This window comes from Telopea speciosissima, chromosome 8 (genome assembly GCF_018873765.1).
Source record: "Telopea speciosissima isolate NSW1024214 ecotype Mountain lineage chromosome 8, Tspe_v1, whole genome shotgun sequence".
Classification (NCBI taxonomy): domain Eukaryota; kingdom Viridiplantae; phylum Streptophyta; class Magnoliopsida; order Proteales; family Proteaceae; genus Telopea; species Telopea speciosissima.
This window is the reverse complement of record NC_057923.1, coordinates 2,354,923-2,374,699: the sequence shown is the minus strand read 5'-3', so window position 1 is coordinate 2,374,699 and position 19,777 is coordinate 2,354,923. Positions and strand designations below refer to the sequence as shown.

At 39.3% G+C, this 19,777-nt stretch overlaps 1 protein-coding gene across 2 annotated transcripts in view; it reads left to right on the top strand.

Annotated features, from left to right (window-relative positions):
• LOC122672862 (aspartokinase 2, chloroplastic-like) overlaps nt 1–17,145 on the top strand; it is a 32,055-nt gene extending 14,910 nt beyond the window's left edge. Inside the window, exons 5-13 of one of the 2 annotated variants that reach the window (XM_043870360.1) lie at nt 4,467–4,616; nt 4,749–4,844; nt 5,127–5,243; nt 14,453–14,572; nt 14,663–14,755; nt 14,862–14,984; nt 16,082–16,198; nt 16,596–16,658; nt 16,774–17,145. In XM_043870360.1, the coding sequence (XP_043726295.1) occupies nt 4,467–4,616; nt 4,749–4,844; nt 5,127–5,243; nt 14,453–14,572; nt 14,663–14,755; nt 14,862–14,984; nt 16,082–16,198; nt 16,596–16,658; nt 16,774–16,869 (975 nt within the window). In that variant the 3' untranslated portion in view covers nt 16,870–17,145. The remainder of the gene's footprint in view (nt 1–4,466; nt 4,617–4,748; nt 4,845–5,126; nt 5,244–14,452; nt 14,573–14,662; nt 14,756–14,861; nt 14,985–16,081; nt 16,199–16,595; nt 16,659–16,773) is intronic. The other variant, XM_043870361.1, reaches the window with a different exon arrangement.
• Nucleotides 17,146–19,777: the final 2,632 nt, after the last annotated feature.

Here is a 19,777-nt window from a genome sequence, read left to right as displayed (position 1 = left end):
AATTAGTGATTGTGTGGGTGTTATTTCCACCAAAGTGGATCCTTAACTTGTCCTAGGAGACCTCAACAACTAGGATGTCGATACAATTATCACACTCATAGCTCATCTCAACGGATCTACTGTAGGCCTTGCAGATACTGTTTTGGTGTTGGGAACCTGAGGTGGCAAAATTGTTGACACCTTTCCAATTTACTAGTTGGAAGAGATGAAGACTACCATGTACCACCTGACCAAACGCATCAAGCAAATCCATCTTGCTATGATATTTTGCCATTGGATACTATTATAAAGCAAGTTGTAAGTAGTCTTAGGAAATTAGATGGTTCGGGGGTCTTTTATCATCCTCGCAATTTGAAGCTCTGTTCAGAACCATACATACTTCTTGCTCTTGGCCTACAATCTGGGTGAAGGGATTTCTTTGATGGCCTTTTTTATTGGTGGTGAAGCTACCAAATGGGTTTATTGAAAGGAGTTTTGTCTAACCAAATGCTTGCCATTGGGTCATTGGCGATGAGGAGGTAGTGCTTCCTCCACTACATTTTTCGTGTGTTCTAATGTAGAACTACTTTCGTTTATTTTGGGTTGTGTCACGGGGAGTGGATGATCTCCTGGAAGGGTGTTTGGAGCTTAGTTTGGAGCTTATGGTTAGCTACATGTTATCTTCTTCCAGGTTATCATGTTGATGTGATGGAAAAAGAACTGGTTATTTTATGGCCTCCATACAATATTCTAAGTCATAGATATTAGAGATATATGCACAAGATGGACTAATATATATATATATGTGTGTGTGTGTGTATATATGTATATATATATATATGTGGGTGTGTGTATATATATATAATGGTGATCTTGACCTTGGGTCCTTGAAATGTATTGTAGGGCCTACTTACCTTTCAGGGACTTCCTGTTTTATGTGTTTGGTGCAAGTAAGAAATTTTGTGATGTCTAGAGAATGAGATCAATCAACAAACAAACCTAGGAAAGCAAGATGTCTGCTGTGTAATAGGATGTTAGAATAAGGATTAGGTTTGTTAGGTTCATTAAGGGCTACTTTTGATGACTAAAGGAAGATGAAAGTACCAATGAGGAATTTTGAGAAGGCAGGGTTTCTAAAAGTTAAAGGGGTTGGTGAGTGGGTTATGTTATGATAGAGCAGACAGTAGAAAATGGAAGAGGAAGAATCCTATCAGGTAGGGTTACATTGCATTTAGAGTAGGCTTAATGATGTAGTTCTAGATAGGGTAAAGCCTTACTAGAAGCCAATTAAACCAGGACCAATACCAATGAACTAAGGGGGCTGCTGGTTCAGCAGTTACAATAAGACAAAAGTGTAGTTTTAGGTCAAAATTCTAAGGTTAGGGTAAGGTAATGGGAATATAGTTTATAGGATTAAACTAGGCAGGTTTTGAAAGTTTTAATGAACTAGGTTTGGTTAGATTTGAATAAGTTTTTAAATTTCAGAAATTTTAGGTTTAGGGTTTCGGGTTTTGGGAATGTAGGGGATGATGAGATTTAGGGTTTTTAGGGGGAATTAGGTCAAGGGGTTCTGGTCGAGTGTCACTGGTATGGAGAGGGTGGTTCGGTTGAAGTTTGGTGTGGTTTGGATGGTAGGTTAGATCTGGACAGATTTTAGAGGTTTTAGGTTTTAATGGGGAAGAGGGGGATTAGGGTTTAGCTGTTGGAATGGGGGCAGAATGGGGATCGAGTGAAGGAGATGGCCTGTTGGAACTATGGTGTAAAATTGGAACAGATCTGATGGTGGGAAGGGGCTGGACAGGATAACTAGGGTTTAAAATAATTAAGGTTTAAGGGGGATCGATCAGGGTTAGGTTGGATGGAGAAGAAGAAGAAGGAAACTTGCAGAAACTGTAAACACTTACTGGATTTGCAGATCTGCAACAACAGTAGCTTGGAGAAACTTGATTGAAGAAAAAGAAGGACCTCCCGATCTACAAGATGCAAGGAGTCGCGGGAATCCACCAGCCCTCACCCTTGATATGACTCACAAGGGGTCTTGATATGACTCACAAGACAGTCTCTGAAGAGAGAAGCAGCAGCAGCAAAGGCCAACAGCAAAAAGCTCGATTTTTTTAAACATGAATTAGTGGGGGAGCCTTCCTACGATTTCTTATTAATAATAAGACCATCGGCCAAAACCAAGGTTCGAAAACTCGGGTCTCGGAGCCATCTCGGCCCAGCCCAAAACCAAGTTGGGCCGAGATCTCGGCGAGTTTGTGCACTTCTTTTTTTTTCCGACTCGGAAGCCCATCTCGGTGGGTTTTAGACCTCTTTTGGGTTTGAAAATCGGTTTACAGCCTATTTTAGGCCATTTAAACACAATGGCATTATCAAATTGTGTAAATACCTTGTCCAAATAGGAGTTTCAGTTAGTGGGAAAGCAGGACAGATACTTACTTATGCTAGAAACCAGGACAGACACAGGACAAACAGTCTTATTTATGCCTAATATCATTTAAGTAAATGCTCAGTTACTTAAGATATTATTCATAAATAAGCAAATACCCCCCTATTTGAATCTAATAAAAATAGTTAAAAAATAAAATTCCAAAAGGAAAAAAAGTCAACCCCCCAGTTCAAGAACAAAAACTGGATTTTTGGCGGTAGGTGCAATTTTCAACTTTCTAATGCTGGGGTTTTTCTCAAATCTAAAAATTCCATAAATCTTAATATGGTAAAACATTGCTAAAAACCAGAAGTGCGGTAAAATATGAAAGCTTTCCAACAAGTCCAAGATTGCTAAAATTTGATTTATATTGAAAGAGTTATGTACCGGTCAAACTTAATTCGGTCTGCACGAATGCTGTCAAAATCGTTCTGAATGAAAAAAAAATTTTGGACATCAAAACAAATGAATATTTTACCGCACTTCTGGTTTTTAGCAATGTTTTACCATAATAAGATTTATGGAATTTTTAGATTTGAGAAAAACCCCAGCATTAGAAAGTTGAAAATTGCACCTACCGCCGAAAATCTAGTTTTTGTTCTTGAACTGGGGGGTTGACTTTTTTTGCTTTTGGAATTTTATTTTTTAAATATTTTTATTGGATTCAAATGGGGGGGGTTTGCTTATTTATGAATAATATCTTAAGTAAATGCTTTACAAATACAAAAGCATTTATTTAAATGATATTAAGCATAAATAAGTGTCTGTCTTGGTTCCTGGCATACATAGGTGTCTATATACCAAGAATTTCCAGCAAGATCTCGAGATCTGGCACTCATATAAAGGACCTAGATGGGCATTTTCCTATGTCAAACCGAGATCCGAGATCTCGGCGAGAAAGTGCACTTTTTGGTTTCGTAGGCCATCTCGACTTGGTAAATGAAAAAACCGAGAATCTCGGCGAGATCTCGCGAGATTTCGGACTATGGCCAAAACATAATACAACTCTAACTCTCCTTCCTCAATCGTGGATGGGAGTAGTTAGATTAAAACAATTCAAACTTAAAAGGAAAAGACTCATCTACCCCTAATGACTTAAGACAACTTAAATAAAAAAAGATTCCCTACTAGCCAATAGGATATAAGAACCTATTAGCCAATAGGAGCACTTCACTTAAATTAGACCAATTGAACCAATTGGATGCAACCAATTTAGACCGGTTCAATTAAAAACACAAAATAAAAACTAAGTACAGAGCTGAAATAACTAAACTAAGGCTCCTACTAAAACCCTAGGCTTAGGGTGGCTTCTTCAATTCGAGGAGGCTAGGGTCTGCGTCACTTAAAGGCGCCAAGTTAGGTTTAGAAAGGGGTGTTACATGGTGGTGCGTTACTTGGAAAAATAAGGAGAAAAATTGGGTGGGTTTAAGTGCTTTAGGTACAAAAACAGAAAGTAGGAAGGTTGAACCAGAAAGAAGAATACATCTCCACTCATAAACTAACACTACTGTGGATCCACGTGGCTCCTTCGGTGATTTGTTCAGGCCGAATTAGAAATTATCCCATCCTGGTGTCCGTTTCTTGAACTTTTTTTGTTCTTTGATTTAAAATTTCTTGGCAGGTTTGTTTGTTTGCAATTACACTTTTCTCATTTCCTTTAGAGCTGACCTTGGCGCAATGGTAAGGTTACTCCATTGCGACCTAGTGGTCGTGGGTTCAAGTCAGGAAACAGCCTCTCCGCGAAGCGGGGGTAAGGATGATGCGTACATTATGAACCTCCCCAGACCCCGCAGTGGCGGGAGCCTGGTTCACTGGGTACCCCCTTTTTACATATTTCTCATTTCATGTTTTCAGTTGCAGCTGGTTTTAGTAATGTGCTTGACAGCTATGTTGACATGTGCATTTTTGGCCATATTCATAGTCTACTTATGTGACAGAAGTCACAGAATCTTCTCTCCTATTGTTGTCTTTTCAACACATCACGTCTGGCTTGTTCTCTATTGTAAGATGGTTCCAATTGTATTGGTGGCTAATCTCACTGCTGCACAATCTTTTGCAGTATGATGCATTTGATATTGGTTTTATAACGACAGACGACTTCACAAATGCGGATATCTTGGAAGCAACTTATCCAACTGTTGCAAAGAGGTTACATGATGATTGGATTAGTGATCCTGCTATTCCTGTTGTTACTGGTTTCCTGGGAAAGGTTCTTGTGGTCCAATGCTTTGCTTGTATTCTACCACTCTTGAGATTGTTTACTTTCTCACCTATAAGAATCTGAAATTATTTAGCCTGTTCTTATGATCGTGATAGATAGATGTTAATCTTCTGATTGCAGGGATGGAAATCTTGTGCTGTGACTACCTTAGGTAGGGGAGGAAGTGATCTGACTGCCACAACCATTGGTAAAGCCTTGGGCTTGCGTGAGATTCAGGTCTAGTTCAGGCTCTTCATTGCAGAGGAATGCATGCTCACCAGGAGTTCATGAATTTGCATTCACATGCAGTTGCATGTTTTCCACAAGCTATTGCTGCTCTTATTTTTATGCCAAAATCATTTGACATTTGTGTCTTAGTTCACAAAATTTTGGCAAAAAATTAGTTGAAAAGTCATATTGAAGCTTTAAATATAATATTTCTTGGACTTGCTTTCTCATACCTTTTATGGTGATGTTTCAAATGATGATATGTGATGGTGTTTTTTCAATTGATGGCAGGTGTGGAAGGATGTGGACGGTGTTTTGACTTGTGATCCCAATATTTATTCACATGCAGAGCCTGTGCCATATTTGACTTTTGATGAGGCGGCTGAACTTGCATATTTTGGGGCTCAGGTATGCTTGAATTGACAGATTCTTATTGCTTCTCATTGCATTGATGTTGAGGAAAGAAAAACCATCGTAATAAGGGTATGCTAGCTTGTTGAAATAAATGTAGTCAGTTCAGCCTGGTAAAGCTTATTAACATTTTTTTTTTTGGGGGGGGGGGGGGGAGGGGGGTTGGGTGTTGGGAACATTGTTGCACTATGCGCACGCCTCTTTTTTTTTTTTCTGGTACCTTAGAATGCTCTCCGTCTCTCTCTCTCTCTCTCTCTCTCTCTCTCTCCTAGTATAATAAAATGTCAGTCCTGAGACTCCTGATACTTTTAACAGTAGGATACACTTTTCAATGGCTTAGCTAGAAATAAGCTTCTAACATGAGTCAACCTTTTGATTATTTATCAAAGCTTTATTCAACTTGTCGCGAGGTCCTTTTGGACTGAAATTTGACACATGGAGGGTGGGCATACTTGGGCATGGCAAATAGGGTATAATCCAAGGTTCTAAACTGGTTTTGAGGCCGTTTTTTGTCCTGTCTGAAAAACCGAGATTTAACAAGTTTTAACCAAACCTAGGTCAAAACCTGGTATGTTTTACCAAACTCAAAACCTAGGTTTCGAGGCCCAGCAAGTGTGTTTTTTGAACCCTACTTCCCTTTTTTTTTTTTTTGTGCTGCAAACTTTAAACATTTTATACCTATTCCATGAATTAATTTCACAAAAAACCACTCAAAATGGTACTTGTGGTTTGACCCAAGTTTGCTAGGTTATGTTGAATGTTGAATGCTGCTTACACTAGCTCTATTATTTTGATATTGGAAATGTAAATATGCTATTTAAACAATCAAAACATACATTAGGATGGAAAAACAAGCATACAACACTCACCACTTAATTCCACATGCAGTTTCTTGGTGGGTCCATTCCACGAGCTGTATATGATTGAATAAATTGTAGCCGCTCCTCGGAACGCACCACATATGTATCCGAAGACATTTTTTTGGACCAATTCTGATAATCCATGACTACCCACCTATAAGCCTCATTATCAAGATATCGGAGGTATCCCAACCTAGGGAATGACTCACTGAAACTGAAACTGGGAGGAGCCGGCACAAATTGTTGTCCCAGATATAAGATGTCAGCGAAAGATGACCCACCACCTAACCCACCCCCATACTCAGTGCTGGGGATGAACTAAAAGATCTACCATATGTACAACCATAGTCACCATACCCTCCAAATGCCGAACCGGTGCTCTCGAAGGATGGTCCACCACCATATCCACCATACCCAACAGCTGAACCGATACTCTCGAAGCTACTAGCAACATGATGTGCTGGACTGGGGCTCTATTCTGTGAAGGATAGTGCATGCCAATGCCTAGATCCTCTACTTTCACCCAACTCATGGTTTCCAATGTGCTAGACAAGCTCAATACATCCATGCCCATCCTAGTTGCCTCCTCTTCAGGTCTGAACTGCCTGCGTGGACCTCGAGTATAGTCTCTCCCGGGTTCGTTCACCGTGATCCTCATCGTGTGTGGCATGATCAAACTAAGTCTTCCCTGTGAATCTGATGAGCTCTGGCGTTGGCTCCGGATCTAGCATCATTTGGTCCTCGTGTAAGGCTACTAATCTATCATCATCATCATAACCACCACCATCATCATCATGGCTCTGAGTTGGGTAGGTGTGCGAGTGCCATCCGAGGAACGCGACCACTCCTCTTTTCCATCCCCACCAGGCTGAGGCTCAAATGGATGTCGGATATGTGAGTGAACTCTAGCCTCTAACGCCATGTACTCCTTGACATCAACATCCATCTGTAAAGCAATCTGAGTGTTGGGCCAACCCCTACTCTCATCTAATACCATAGTTGTCATGGCGTCACCATGGCACCGCCATGGCATTCTGGCGCTGGAGAAATGTGCATATTGACCAACGCCATGGCATCCCTGTTTCCCAAAATCTCCTATTTTAGCCTTGGTTTTTGAGTTTTTTCTTTCTGGGCGGTACACTACCAGATTCTGGAAAGCCATCATAGGATCCTTGCACAGACATCGACTGGTTCTGAGATTTGATCCATAAGTTCTTTTCTCTTGGGCGATCCATACCTGGAACTCGGGAAGTTTCATATTCAGAAGTCTCTCTTTTTGTGAGATTCAAATTTTCGAAGTAACCTGCAACTAAGACATCCACTAGATCTGATTTCAGATCTCTCCATTCGGTTGCCAGCAGAATTTTGGGGCTATTTCTCATTGGGATCGGCAGACATTGGCGCTGCGATTTTGTTCCAGAAATTGCAGGGAGAATCGTCTTCATAAGAAGGAGTTTGCTCTGCTGGAACTACTCTAGTTCACCACCTCTCTTTCTATCGTGTTATTGTAAGATTGAAGAAGACATATTAAGTCTTTAAAATTGCAAGTAAGGACAACTTATATTATTTATATAAAACCCCTTATATTCTCTATTGCTATTCTCTTTAGCCCATTTAGTTTTCTCTTTAACTCCATTAAATTACAGTTCCACTCCTTTACAACTTCAGATTAATTACAATTCTGCCATTGATCTTATAAATCTTGATTTATCTACTAGCAAGGTTTAAAGTATCGGTATCGGGTATCGTTAGGGGTGTCAATGGGTCGGGTTGGGCCGGGCCTGCCCTAAACCCTGACCCGACCCTAGAGGCCTTAACCCTGACCCTGACCCTGTCAGGGTCAAGAAACTCTCAACCCTGACCCGACCCTGCCAGGGTCGGGTTGGTCCTGATTTGTGGCACCGTCCACGTGTCTCAGTAGACCATGTTTTTGTAACATAGGATCTCAACCTATGGGACAGCTAATAAATATGTTGAAAGAAATGGCGTGTGTATAAACTCTGTCTCTACAATTGTAACGGTGTCCCCTCAATAGGCCTGGAAGCTTATAGGGGCTACAACTAAATAACAATCATGTCAGTGACTCTTTTTATGGTCCTGATCAAAATAGTAGATGATCTACTCTTTTTATGGGTTCCCACTTCATGATGATGACAAAGCTAGTAGTTATCTCTGTACAATTCTCTTCTGTTTTTTTTTTTGTCAAGAAAATACTTATATTAAGTATATAATATATATGTATATATGTGTAATATTATATACCTATAATTAATACAGGGTCGGGTCGGGCCGGGCTAGGCCCAGGATCTAAACTCTGACCCGACCCGACCCTGCCAGGGTCAGACTATAACTAAACCCAAACCCGCCCTCAGGGTCGAAAAATCAGGGTCGGGCCCGGGCCGGGTTCAGGCCAGCCGGGCTTTATTGACACCCCTAGGTATCGTATCGGTCGGGTGATTTTAAGAGACGTATCGTATCGTATCGGAGATACGTATCGACCACAACAGATATGCATAGAAATGGTCAAGCTACACATGGAAATTCACTTTTGGAACAAAAAATAATATAAATAAGCAATATACAACAGATGTCATGCATAAACACTAAAATGGATAATAATGTATAACTAAACAAGTGCATTAAATTGAAATTGTTTTAAAAGATGAGGTTTCTTAGATGTTGTAATCGTCTATAGCCATGAAGAATATTGGATGATGCAAAGGATGATGTTGTAGCGCTCCTTGATTCTGTTTTGAGTCCAAAAGTGTGAAAAACCAAGATTAAATGCAAGATTTTAGTCTCTTGCTTGAGAGTTTTCCTTCATTTTTCCGTTCGAATAGGAGTTGTATAGAGTCTATGAGTGAAAATGGCTTTTTTATGGAATGTATTGGAATGTATCGGTACGTATCGGTATGTATCGGTACGTGTCGGTATGTATCGAGCTGTATCGACCGATATGTATTGATATATATCGATACGTATTAAACCACCCATAGAACCCTTTACTGGACGTATCGATATTTATTGGTCCGTATCGGTCGTATCGTATCGTATCGTATCGGTCTGTATTGGCTGATACAATATGGTACCAATCGAGACGTACTAGTTTCTAAAAAAAAAAGATACGTATCGGTATGTATCGTATCGGTATCGACAGATATTGATACGTATCGGTTTGTATCGTATCGGTCGATACTTTAAACCATGTCTACTAGTTTGCCATTCAACTTTGGATTTAATTACAATTTTGCCATGGTCGACATGATTGTCATGGCGGGCAACGTGACCCCTCCACCGACTTGGATTGCTGTGACGTCGTGACAACTATGTCTAATACAGGCTCACTTCAATCCCTGACCCAAGCATGAAGGGGGTCCTTGTGTTTTTCCAACTGGAAGATTTTTCTCAATTCGATTGGGGTTGTACCGTCATCCATGCCAAGGCGTTTATGTGGTCCTCTCTCATTCTCATATTTTAATGCACATACACCAAATCCTCTAGCCGCTTCACACTCAATCAGTTCCGCCTCTTGGAGTGTATGAGGTTGAACGTATTCCAGTTGCGCTTGCACCCGGTGGCAGAACAAGTCTGGGAGAACACTTTAACTACTATCTTAGATTGGGCGAGTCTATTCCATATAGCACCCACCATTCAGCTGCATAAGAGCATTAAAGAGTAATGTTAGGTGATGGTAAACGATGGTGCATACTGAAATAAGAATGAAAATACTAAGGTGATTGACCAACCAGCAGTAATGCCGTCCCGACCTGAAATGGCAGCTCATAGTTATCAAGGCGTTGCCCAGGTGACCACCTTGTCATCCAAATGCCTTGACAACTAGTGTCGCTTTGGTCACCTAGGCAAGCATCTTGGTCACCTTGTTGGTATTGCCTTGCATCTAGCCCCCCTCCAACGCCTTGAGTCGCTTACCAGTTGAAACTCCCAGTGTCATCCCTGAAGGCTTTCATCTATATCCATTTCAATGTTTGGTACAGTGTTAGCATCAATACCAAATATATTAGTCCATTTCAATGCCCTAGTCTCACCTCTTGATTGACAACGGATTGAGCATCTGCATTTGGCTCAAGACTCTCCACCACTTCTTAAATTGCATCTATCAAATCTTGTCTCATCCTAAGTCTGTGCTTGGGATTGAGATAGTATGTTAAAAACAATGCAAACTAGTGAATAAGCAACTAAATGACAAGTTGAATTGAGGTAAGATAAAAGCTCACCAGCCTTATGTAGTGGATGCATGAGCTGCCTCTCCCAATGATCCTTTATTATGGTAATGAATTGTGTGTTATCTGTCTGTACACTTCCTCCAACTGCATCTTCATCATATCAATAACTGCCCACAAGTGTCGTAAAGTGGGCTTCTTTTGTGAGTACACCATTCTCAACACACTGACGACCATCTCTAAGATCTTAACGATCTTTAGGTCATCCCAGAATTTGTCACTAGAAATGGTCTCCTAGGATGCCCGACCTCCAAAAGAAGCAAACTCTTTTCACTCAAACCAATGCTCTGAAGCGAACATGGACTTAAGTCCAGCTTTCTCCGTCTCAAAGCTCTTCAGAGCGATGTAGTTTGTGGCAAAGTGTGTCAACCGTGGTCTCACCAAGTCCCCACCACACTTGCTCTTCAACATCTGCAGGGCAAATCTATGATTGTAGACATGTAGTAGTCTCTTGCATAGTTGTCAAGGCGTTGCCTAGGCGTCCAGTCGCTTTGGCCGACTTGGAAGCCTTGGTCACCTACTTGGTGTCGCCTTGCTTTTTTACCTTCTCCAATGCCTTGGGTCGCCTACCTGCCGTGACAACTATGGTCACTTGTCTTGCCCTCTCTACAACCTCATACAATTCTAAGATTCCCTATGTCCTTCAACATGAGATCAACGTAATGGGCTGCACATGGAGTCCAAAAAGTCTGTTCTTGGGATTGTTCATCAGTTTTTCCCATGTCTTTTTAAAGTTGCTTCTGTTGTTAGTGACAACCTGTACCATATTCTCCATTCCCACATCCTTTAGCACCTCCTTCAACAACTTGTATATATATTTGCATCCTTCTCCTTGGATGCATCCACAGGCTGCTTCAAAAAGATAGTCCTTCCATCACAATAGACCATAAAGTTGATGATGGACTATCTAGGGGGTGCAATCCAACCATCATACGTCACAATCACTCCATGGTTCTCCCACATCGGTTTCAACCCCTCAATATACTCCTACAACTCTTTCTTGTGGTTGTATAAGTAAACATTGTACATCTCATATGCCGTGGGCCCCTTCACTCCTGGGCCATCCCTACATATTTCATCTAGCATGTTCTGATAATATGGCCCTGTAGTGACATGGGCTGGAATGCTGTGGTAGAAAGTTCAGTTGGAGAAAGCAACCCCCACTAGCCTTTTCACATCAGACCACATCTGTTTAAGCTTTTTTTTTTATTTTTTTGTTTCCAGTCCCGTTTGGGAAAGACGATAGGATCCTACTTGGATCTTAACGGCTGGATCATGTACTGGGGATGAGGCCCTCACACTTTGGTTCCTCGTAGATGGAATCTTTGGCTCTCTCGATGTCTCAGCCACCTCCCCCAATTCTTTTCTTATAGTAATTGCACTGAGAATTCTTATTGTCAGTTGAAAGGGGTATCCCATGCCTCCATGCATTGTCCCCGCCATCACCAGCCATTATACACTAGTTGGTACACTGTTGCAACATGAACACAAAGATTATTAACATGTAGACATCAAATAAGGCTCCTAAAACTGCAACAAAGCTTATTCTAATGTCCCCCTAAGTCATATATTTTCTTGATTAATTAAAAGTAATTTAAAACTATTATTAAAAATTTTTAATTACAAATTTGTCTGTTTAAAACTATTATTAAATTTGTTTAATAATTAATTAATCAATAAAAATAATTAAAGAACATCTCATTATCAATCAATTTCAGCTGAAAACATATTTTTCCAATACTTACATTAATTTTCTTGGTTTGAAAAATCCAAACAAATCTTATTAATTTTCAATTTCATCAATTAATTTTGAAAAATACAAAAATAAAAAAAATTCTGACTCTATCAAGTCGTAGATTGGCCAACAGTGTCTAACATATATTAATTTTAAGTCCATCCATCACATTATAACCCTATTTTTTTTCAAAAATTTGTTGTGGAAAATTTATTTTTAAAACAGAAAATTCAATATACATTAAACTGGTGGTTAACAAAGTGATTTAGGCCAAAAAATGCAAAATCTTGCTTGTAGGGAGTCGAAACTTGCGAAATAGAAAGCTCTCGGTGGAAACCTGTTGAAATAAGACAAGTTTCGATAGGGATGGGGGATTTTCAGTGCCTAATTTACCATTTCAATTCGGTCGAACATGGTCGAAACCACCAAAATATGCCAAATATGGTTGAAACCTGGTACGATCCATTATTGACCTTAGGTTTCGTCTCGAAAGGTGTCTATAATATAGACCAGTCATAAGTGATAACCAGTCCACAGGAGGATCACAAACTTCAGGTCCAACAACAGTAAATACTGCGATTGGTTCTCAGATTTGCAGGAAATTTCAGAACTATAAAATAAAAAACAAGAAATTGAAGGAGGCAAGAAGAAGATTGGGTAATCTCTCTGACTCTAGTCTCTCACCCATGACCTCTCACCGTATTTTGATCTCTCACCATGCTCTCTCTCGGGGCTTAGAACAAAAGCTATGTATTTTTTTCTTCTCAATCTCATTAATCAAATTCATGTACAAGGCTGTAGCCCCTTGTAAACTGATATAGAAAACTCAAACACTAAAAAGGAAAGGTGTAACTCAAATACCCAATCCTTAACTAATAAGGTGACATAAACTAACTAGGAAACTGAATCAAAACATGACTCTAACTAAACTAATAAAGTAAATCCCGTTTTCCTACTTTCTACCCAAATTTTAGGCTCATTACGAAGAAAACCCATGGGATCAAAGGCCCAACACGTACATAACCCAACTCAAGGCTTATTTCCAATAAAATAAACCATTTAGGTGACTTATCTACATTAGTTGATACCGAGATATCTCAGTTGAAACTCCGAGATTTAGTTCCATGGTACCATCTCACCAAGTTTGCCAAGATGAGGTTTCTTGCATACCCTCTCCCAGCCCATCACATTACATTCAAAATCTGCATGGGTAATGGTTGGCCATATTGTTATGTAAACTTTCCCAACTGTTTACTTTTTCAACCCCTTCCAAACTGTTATTACACCCTTCATTGTACATTTTTGATGGGTTGGCTAATCCAACCCCACTTTTTATTTGTGTTCAGTTAAAGTTGAGCTGTCATTTCTTATCCTCAATGTGCAGCTGGACCTGGTGCATTGCACCTGGAGGTACTTGGTTCCAATTTTTCTTTTTCTTATTTGATCTCATAGAAGTACCACCTCAGCGGTGGTTCACTCCTGAAGTGTCAAAGGGCTCATTAACTTGCTGGCAAAGGACAGTGTAAGGAGTAGGAAAAATATCCCTTTTATATTTTGAAAAAATGATTGCCTCACCTGCTGGTGATACACCCAGAGAATTTCATGAGCAAAAAAAGTATGTAGGGTTGCTTTTGTAATTAGACTTAGTCACTGTGTGACTGCGAATTACCTAAATATCCCTGGATACCTCTTGCTGCCGTGTGATTTGATTGGGTTAGCTAGCTTACGTGGGTGATTTAATCAATTCCCTTAAATTTATACCAAACTGTTTTTTATTTCCTTAAGAAAATTTAGGATTTTATTCATGCTTAGATAGGCTTGAGAAATCATGATAGACCGATTATTATTTACATTTCCAGGGTTACTGGACTTTGGGTCCAAGTATAAACCTGCATCCCCCAAAATGTAGGTTACAGCTATACTTGAGTTATAATGCTATTCCCTTAGAATTTGCATGAAATCTGTCAGTTTATGGATGGGTTGCGTTTGCATCCAAGGCAGTTCAATTGTTTATCTTGTAAAAAAATAAACAATGTAGATAAGTCAGTCTACATTGCTTCTCTTTGATTGCCCTAAATTTCCCTACTCACCTGCTTGTAGCTTTAGAAGCCAATTGAATCCATCCTATTTCTGTCAAGAGTCCTTAGGTGGGTTTGTGATCAGACATCAAACCAACCATATGTGACCCCAGCACGTTCCATTCTCAGTCTGTTTGTTTCAGTGGAATCTGTGGAGAGTTGACAAAATTTATTATCAAAAAATAAGGGGCAATTCAATAGTTGGTAAGAAGGTCTTATGGTTGGTTAAGCTACAAAAATAGTGTCCAAAAAACGAAAAGAAAGTCCTAATTTTCTTTTTGTACCTTTGCAGGTCTTGCATCCTCAATCGATGAGACCAGCTAGGGAGGGTGATGTACCAGTTAGGGTCAAAAATTCTTACAACCCTCAAGCTCCAGGTACCCTTATCACTAAATCAAGGGATATGAGTAAGGTTTGTAGATGCAGACTTTTCACTAGTAAGAATCACTAAAATAAAAAAAATTTATGAACAAGCATTTAACTGTCATTTTTCCGAATGCAGGCTGTACTTACTAGCATAGTGTTGAAACAGAATGTCACCATGTTGGATATAGTTAGCACCCGCATGCTTGGCCAATTTGGTTTTCTTGCAAAGGTGAGAAACTTAGTTAACAAATTTGTTTCTCTTTCCCCTCCTGCTGTCTCAGTTGCTTCTGTAGTCTGTATACTCTAATGCAATTTGCGTGGCTTGTTACATTCAGGTCTTCTCTATCTTTGAAGATTTGGGAATATCTGTTGATGTTGTTGCTACTAGTGAAGTCAGTATCTCTTTGACATTGGATCCATCGAAGCTTTGGAGCAGGGAACTAATTCAGCAGGCAAGCGTATGGACCTCAGGCTCTTGTGTAATAATTTCATTGGTTTCCTGTTTACCTAAATAAATGTGTTCACTTCCTGGGTTTCTCAGGAAAATTTCACCTCGATAACTTTGCTAGATGACCTCTCAGACTGGTGGGGGGAGGGTAAGTAGGAAGAACTCTGAATCCCTCCCAGATAGGATCCCAAGACAAAACCCCACTCAGATAGAAACCCAGAAATTGACTGAAAACTCATCCCTCAGAATCACACCTAAACTCTCGGAAACAATAGTTAATAGGAAGAATAAGAACCCCTCAAAAAATGGGAATGATCCGATAAGTAGTTTGAGGGTAATTTAGGAAACAGTGAACTCACGGGTGGAGATCCCAGAAACAGTAAAACTAAAATTAAATTCAATCCAACCAACGGATTGGTCTCAAATTCGGATCAGACCTCAAGTTCAATAGCTTAAATGAAATCCCTAAGTTTCCAATACAAACCAAAGGCTGGATTAGAAGTAATTCTGAAATAGAGAAAATTGGGAAAAGGGAGAATTTTAGGTAGCCCACAAACCAGAAATCAGTGATCAGAACAAAGATCAGAGTAGAGATTCACCTTCCAACTCAACAATCCTAGTAGTGATAGGACTGACAAATCACAGGCAGCAACAATGGCATAAAACAAAAGATTACTTGAGTTGATGGAGAAGAAGAAGAAGAAATGACTAAGCATCCCACCTAGCCTCGATTGGAATCCCACCACAAAGCACTGCATCTCACAGCCATCTGAGTCGCATAGAATAAAAGAAAAGGCTCAAGCCAAAATCTCACTAATCAAATTCATGTACAAGGCTGTAGCCCCTTACAAACTTATACAGAAGACTCAAAAATGAAGGTCAATCATTTAGTTGGTTGAAGTTGGGCAAAAAGGTTCTGTTCTAATACACCCCGTGGCCCTTAGTAGAGTGGTGGGGACAATTGGATTTGAAAGGTTTGACTTACTGTCATGGGGCTGCTAAAGTTTTTTGGGTGCTTAGTGTCGGGCTCGTGTTATCTTTCGGAAATTGATTGACTTACTCTTTTATCTAAGTAAGCTTATTTGGAACTGAATCTGATTTGGGCAGGAGCTTGACCATGTAGTGGAAGAACTTGAAAAAATTGCTGTAGTGCATCTCCTTCAACACAGATCAATCATATCTCTCATCGGGAATGTCCAAAGGTCTTCGTTGATACTAGAGAAGGTCTGTTATTTTATTTACACAAAGATATTCAATTGTCTTCTAATATACTCAAAAGTTTATTATTTGTATTTTTGCATGACGGTTTCATTGTCTTCACCAAAGTTACCTATTTTGAATTGCTGGCATACTTCAGCTCAGCAGCTAAACTACGAGTGCTCTCTCTCTCTCTCTCATGAGTTGAAGATTTACTGAATTCTCCTGAATCATTACTCTTCTGAAATGCATTGTATTTTCTCATGTGTGAAGATTGGACAACTGCAGAAGCATTCTTTCTTACTGTTTGGGGACTTATTTCACCATAACTATGTTGAATTTGTAAAAATAATTTTCACAGTTTTTCCTTTCCCAATCACTTGTTTTCTTCCATATTTCACTTACGAGATGCATATTTCGGCAGGCATTTCATGTTCTAAGAGTCAATGGAGTCAACGTCCAAATGATCTCTCAAGGGGCATCTAAGGTCTCTCCTACATAGACTCTCTCTCTCTCTCTCTCATGGGCATGCTTCACGGGCACAGATGCACCCTATCTTATTTGCATCTAACACATTTATTTAACTGTTGTCTGCTGATCAGGTAAACATTTCATTAATAGTAAATGACAGTGAAGCAGAACAATGTGTCAGGGCTCTTCACCAGACATTTTTTGAGGAAGGCATTCTCTCTGAATGAGATTCAGGAAGTAGATCCACGAAGGGTAATGCTTCTGCCGTGCCATTGTTGGATTGATATTCTTCATCATTTTTTATTTTCTATTCGATCTATCTATGCACGTAGAACTAAATTATCTTGCCTATTCCAATTTTCTTTTTTTACTTTAGTGAGAGAGTAATCAAAATATTGGGCGGTGTAAAATTTTATTGGTTTAGGGGATTGATATCATATTTTGTATACTAGTTGTTGATTCTCTGATAATAGATCCATTATACAACAAATATTGTAACAGATGGCTTCAGTTTCTATGTTTAATTTCAATCTACCTCCCCCCCTTCTTGCACTCTGTATTGTACATCACATAAATCTTGTACTACGAGATATTTTGCAGGCTAAAGGTTCTAAAGAAGCATGTGAGCATAACTGGTAATCATATTCATGATCTGTAACTTTACCTTGATGAATTTTAATTCACCTTTCCCTCCCCTTTTCTGCACTCTGTATTGTCCGTGTCAGGACATCACGTTGGGCATGTCCTACAAAGATCTTTTGCAGAAAAAAGTTCTATACAAGCATGTGAGCGCAACTGGTAATTATATTCGTTCCCCAGTACTCCATAGTTGTTGAAAAACTCATTTCCCTTTGCTTCCACCAAATGGTTTCACAGGAATAGGTTCCTTTGTATACTCATCTTTCCCTTTGTGCTTTTGTGTGGATGCTACGGAAAATAACAGAAAATAGGATGACAAGTATCCATGTCTTTGATCTGCCTGCAACTTTACTGTAGCGCTATAGGAAGCATAAAAGAGGATGACAGGTATCCATATCCTCCCATAACTATTTCGTAGGCCCAGCAGAATCGTGAAGCTCAATTAGGAACTGTCAGTTTGTCATTTACTGGGACACATTCTTTTGTCCAGCCTTAAATGATCATTGTCCCACGAACAACAAAGATCTTTATTGGGGGTGTGGGTCTATGGGCTGGCATGGTCTCCTCTTTAAAATGTGTATTTAAGGATGCAAAATGAGAAATGTTTCTACGATGGGCATGTTGGAACTGGGTTTTATATATATTATTACTCTTCTAGTTAAAGAAAAAAAAAAAGTTATTTACCACATGCCAAGGCATGAGCCCCTCCACTTGGATTATAGCCATGTTCAGAGTGATGCACGCATTCCTTATCTTAAAAAAATAAAAAAATACACTATATTAAATTTTAGGGAAAAAGATCTTTGTCCGGGAGTGTGGTTTATGCCAGCATTTTTATGAGTCTATCTCTTTTCTCTCCATGTGAAAAGACATTTTTGCCACCTTGTTTTACGTGGGAGAGAGATAGACTTATGGGAGTGTTGGCGTAGGCTACACACCCGGACAGAGATCTTTTTTCCTAAAATTTTATTATTTGTGCTATTGTTCTTACTATTCTACCATGATTCTTTCTTAATTGGCATATCTAGTTGTACCACATTGAAGTATCATGTGGCAATTTCAACCATTTGATGTTCAGAAAGCAATTTTAATTTAGCATTTTAGACACAAATTCAATAATAAATAAGGGCAAGGTAACGCTATCACGTCCTTAAGCCCTTGCACCAGTGCAGGTGTTAGAGAGGGAGTGCACTAAAGCATTTGTTTGATTGAGATTTTCGATTTCGCTGCGGTGACCTTGTTTTGCATGCTTGTGTAGGAACCATGTGCCCGTTTAACGTACTTTTTTTTTTTTTTACCCCAAAAGAAAATAACATACTTTTTTCCAATAAGAAATTTGGATTTAACCTTTCAGGACTCGTATTCAAAACTTACTCGCCCGTGAATGATTCCGCTGTCAATTTATACACTCTTGATCATGCTTCGTAATCTTGGATCAGATTGATCAATATCAATCAGATCGGTATCTACAAAATACCAACCGATATCGACCTATCCGATCAGGATAATGTTGGTCGATCTTGTCACAAGATCACAACACCCACCAACTCTGGTAGATATAGTCCGATCTATAATAAACAATTTTGGAGTTTTTTTTACCGATACTGACCGATTTGTCCCCATCCAATCCCTGTCCGTCATGTCCTATACCTGGATTTTGAACTTTGCTCTTGGTAGTTCAAAATTTTTCTAAGTTTCATTTACCAAATTCAATAAACTCGATTTTTGTATCTATTCACCTAAAAAGGCGACTCTTGAATCTACCGATCCGAATTTTGGCCTCGTACACTGGTAATGTGTTAAAATTAGGTTATCTCAACAAACCAGCCTACATTGAGTCATCGTTTTAACAATTGAATCGGGTAAATTACTAAAAACAAAAATCAAACACTTAAAAGAACATTTTCCAATGATTCTCTTCTAAAGAGACTGAATCAACCAAAAAACCAAAAAAGCATCCACCTTCAGCTAATTACTATTTTTTAGCAACTACCTTCGGTGAGCCATAAAAATGCAGCAATTCAAGTAAAAAGTTAAAACCTTCATATTTGACCCAGTCGAACTTCAAAAAATTCTCATTTTCGGGTGAAACCAATTTCAACTTAACCAACTTGGATTAACCAGTATCTGTGGAGGACGATCCATATTTAAAGACCGATTATCAAAATCCTGGAATTGAATTCATTCAATAATTTAAAAAAATTAAATTAAATAAAGGGTACAACGATTACTAGAAACGGTTATAGACTTGGAAACCTGCAACTTTGTATGACAAATTGCCAATGTTTATGCCCACTTGCCAAGGTGATCGTGCAGAGAACAAAGACGAACCAAAATACTGAAAATAGGAAAGCCCAGTTAGCATAGGAGCTAAAAAAACAATTGATATCAAGGTAGCCTTGGACCAATACACATTGACCCAGCCATGCCAAGAGGGTCGTCAGAGCTAAGCATCCAACCTAAAATATTCTACGGCATTACAAAATACTGCATATA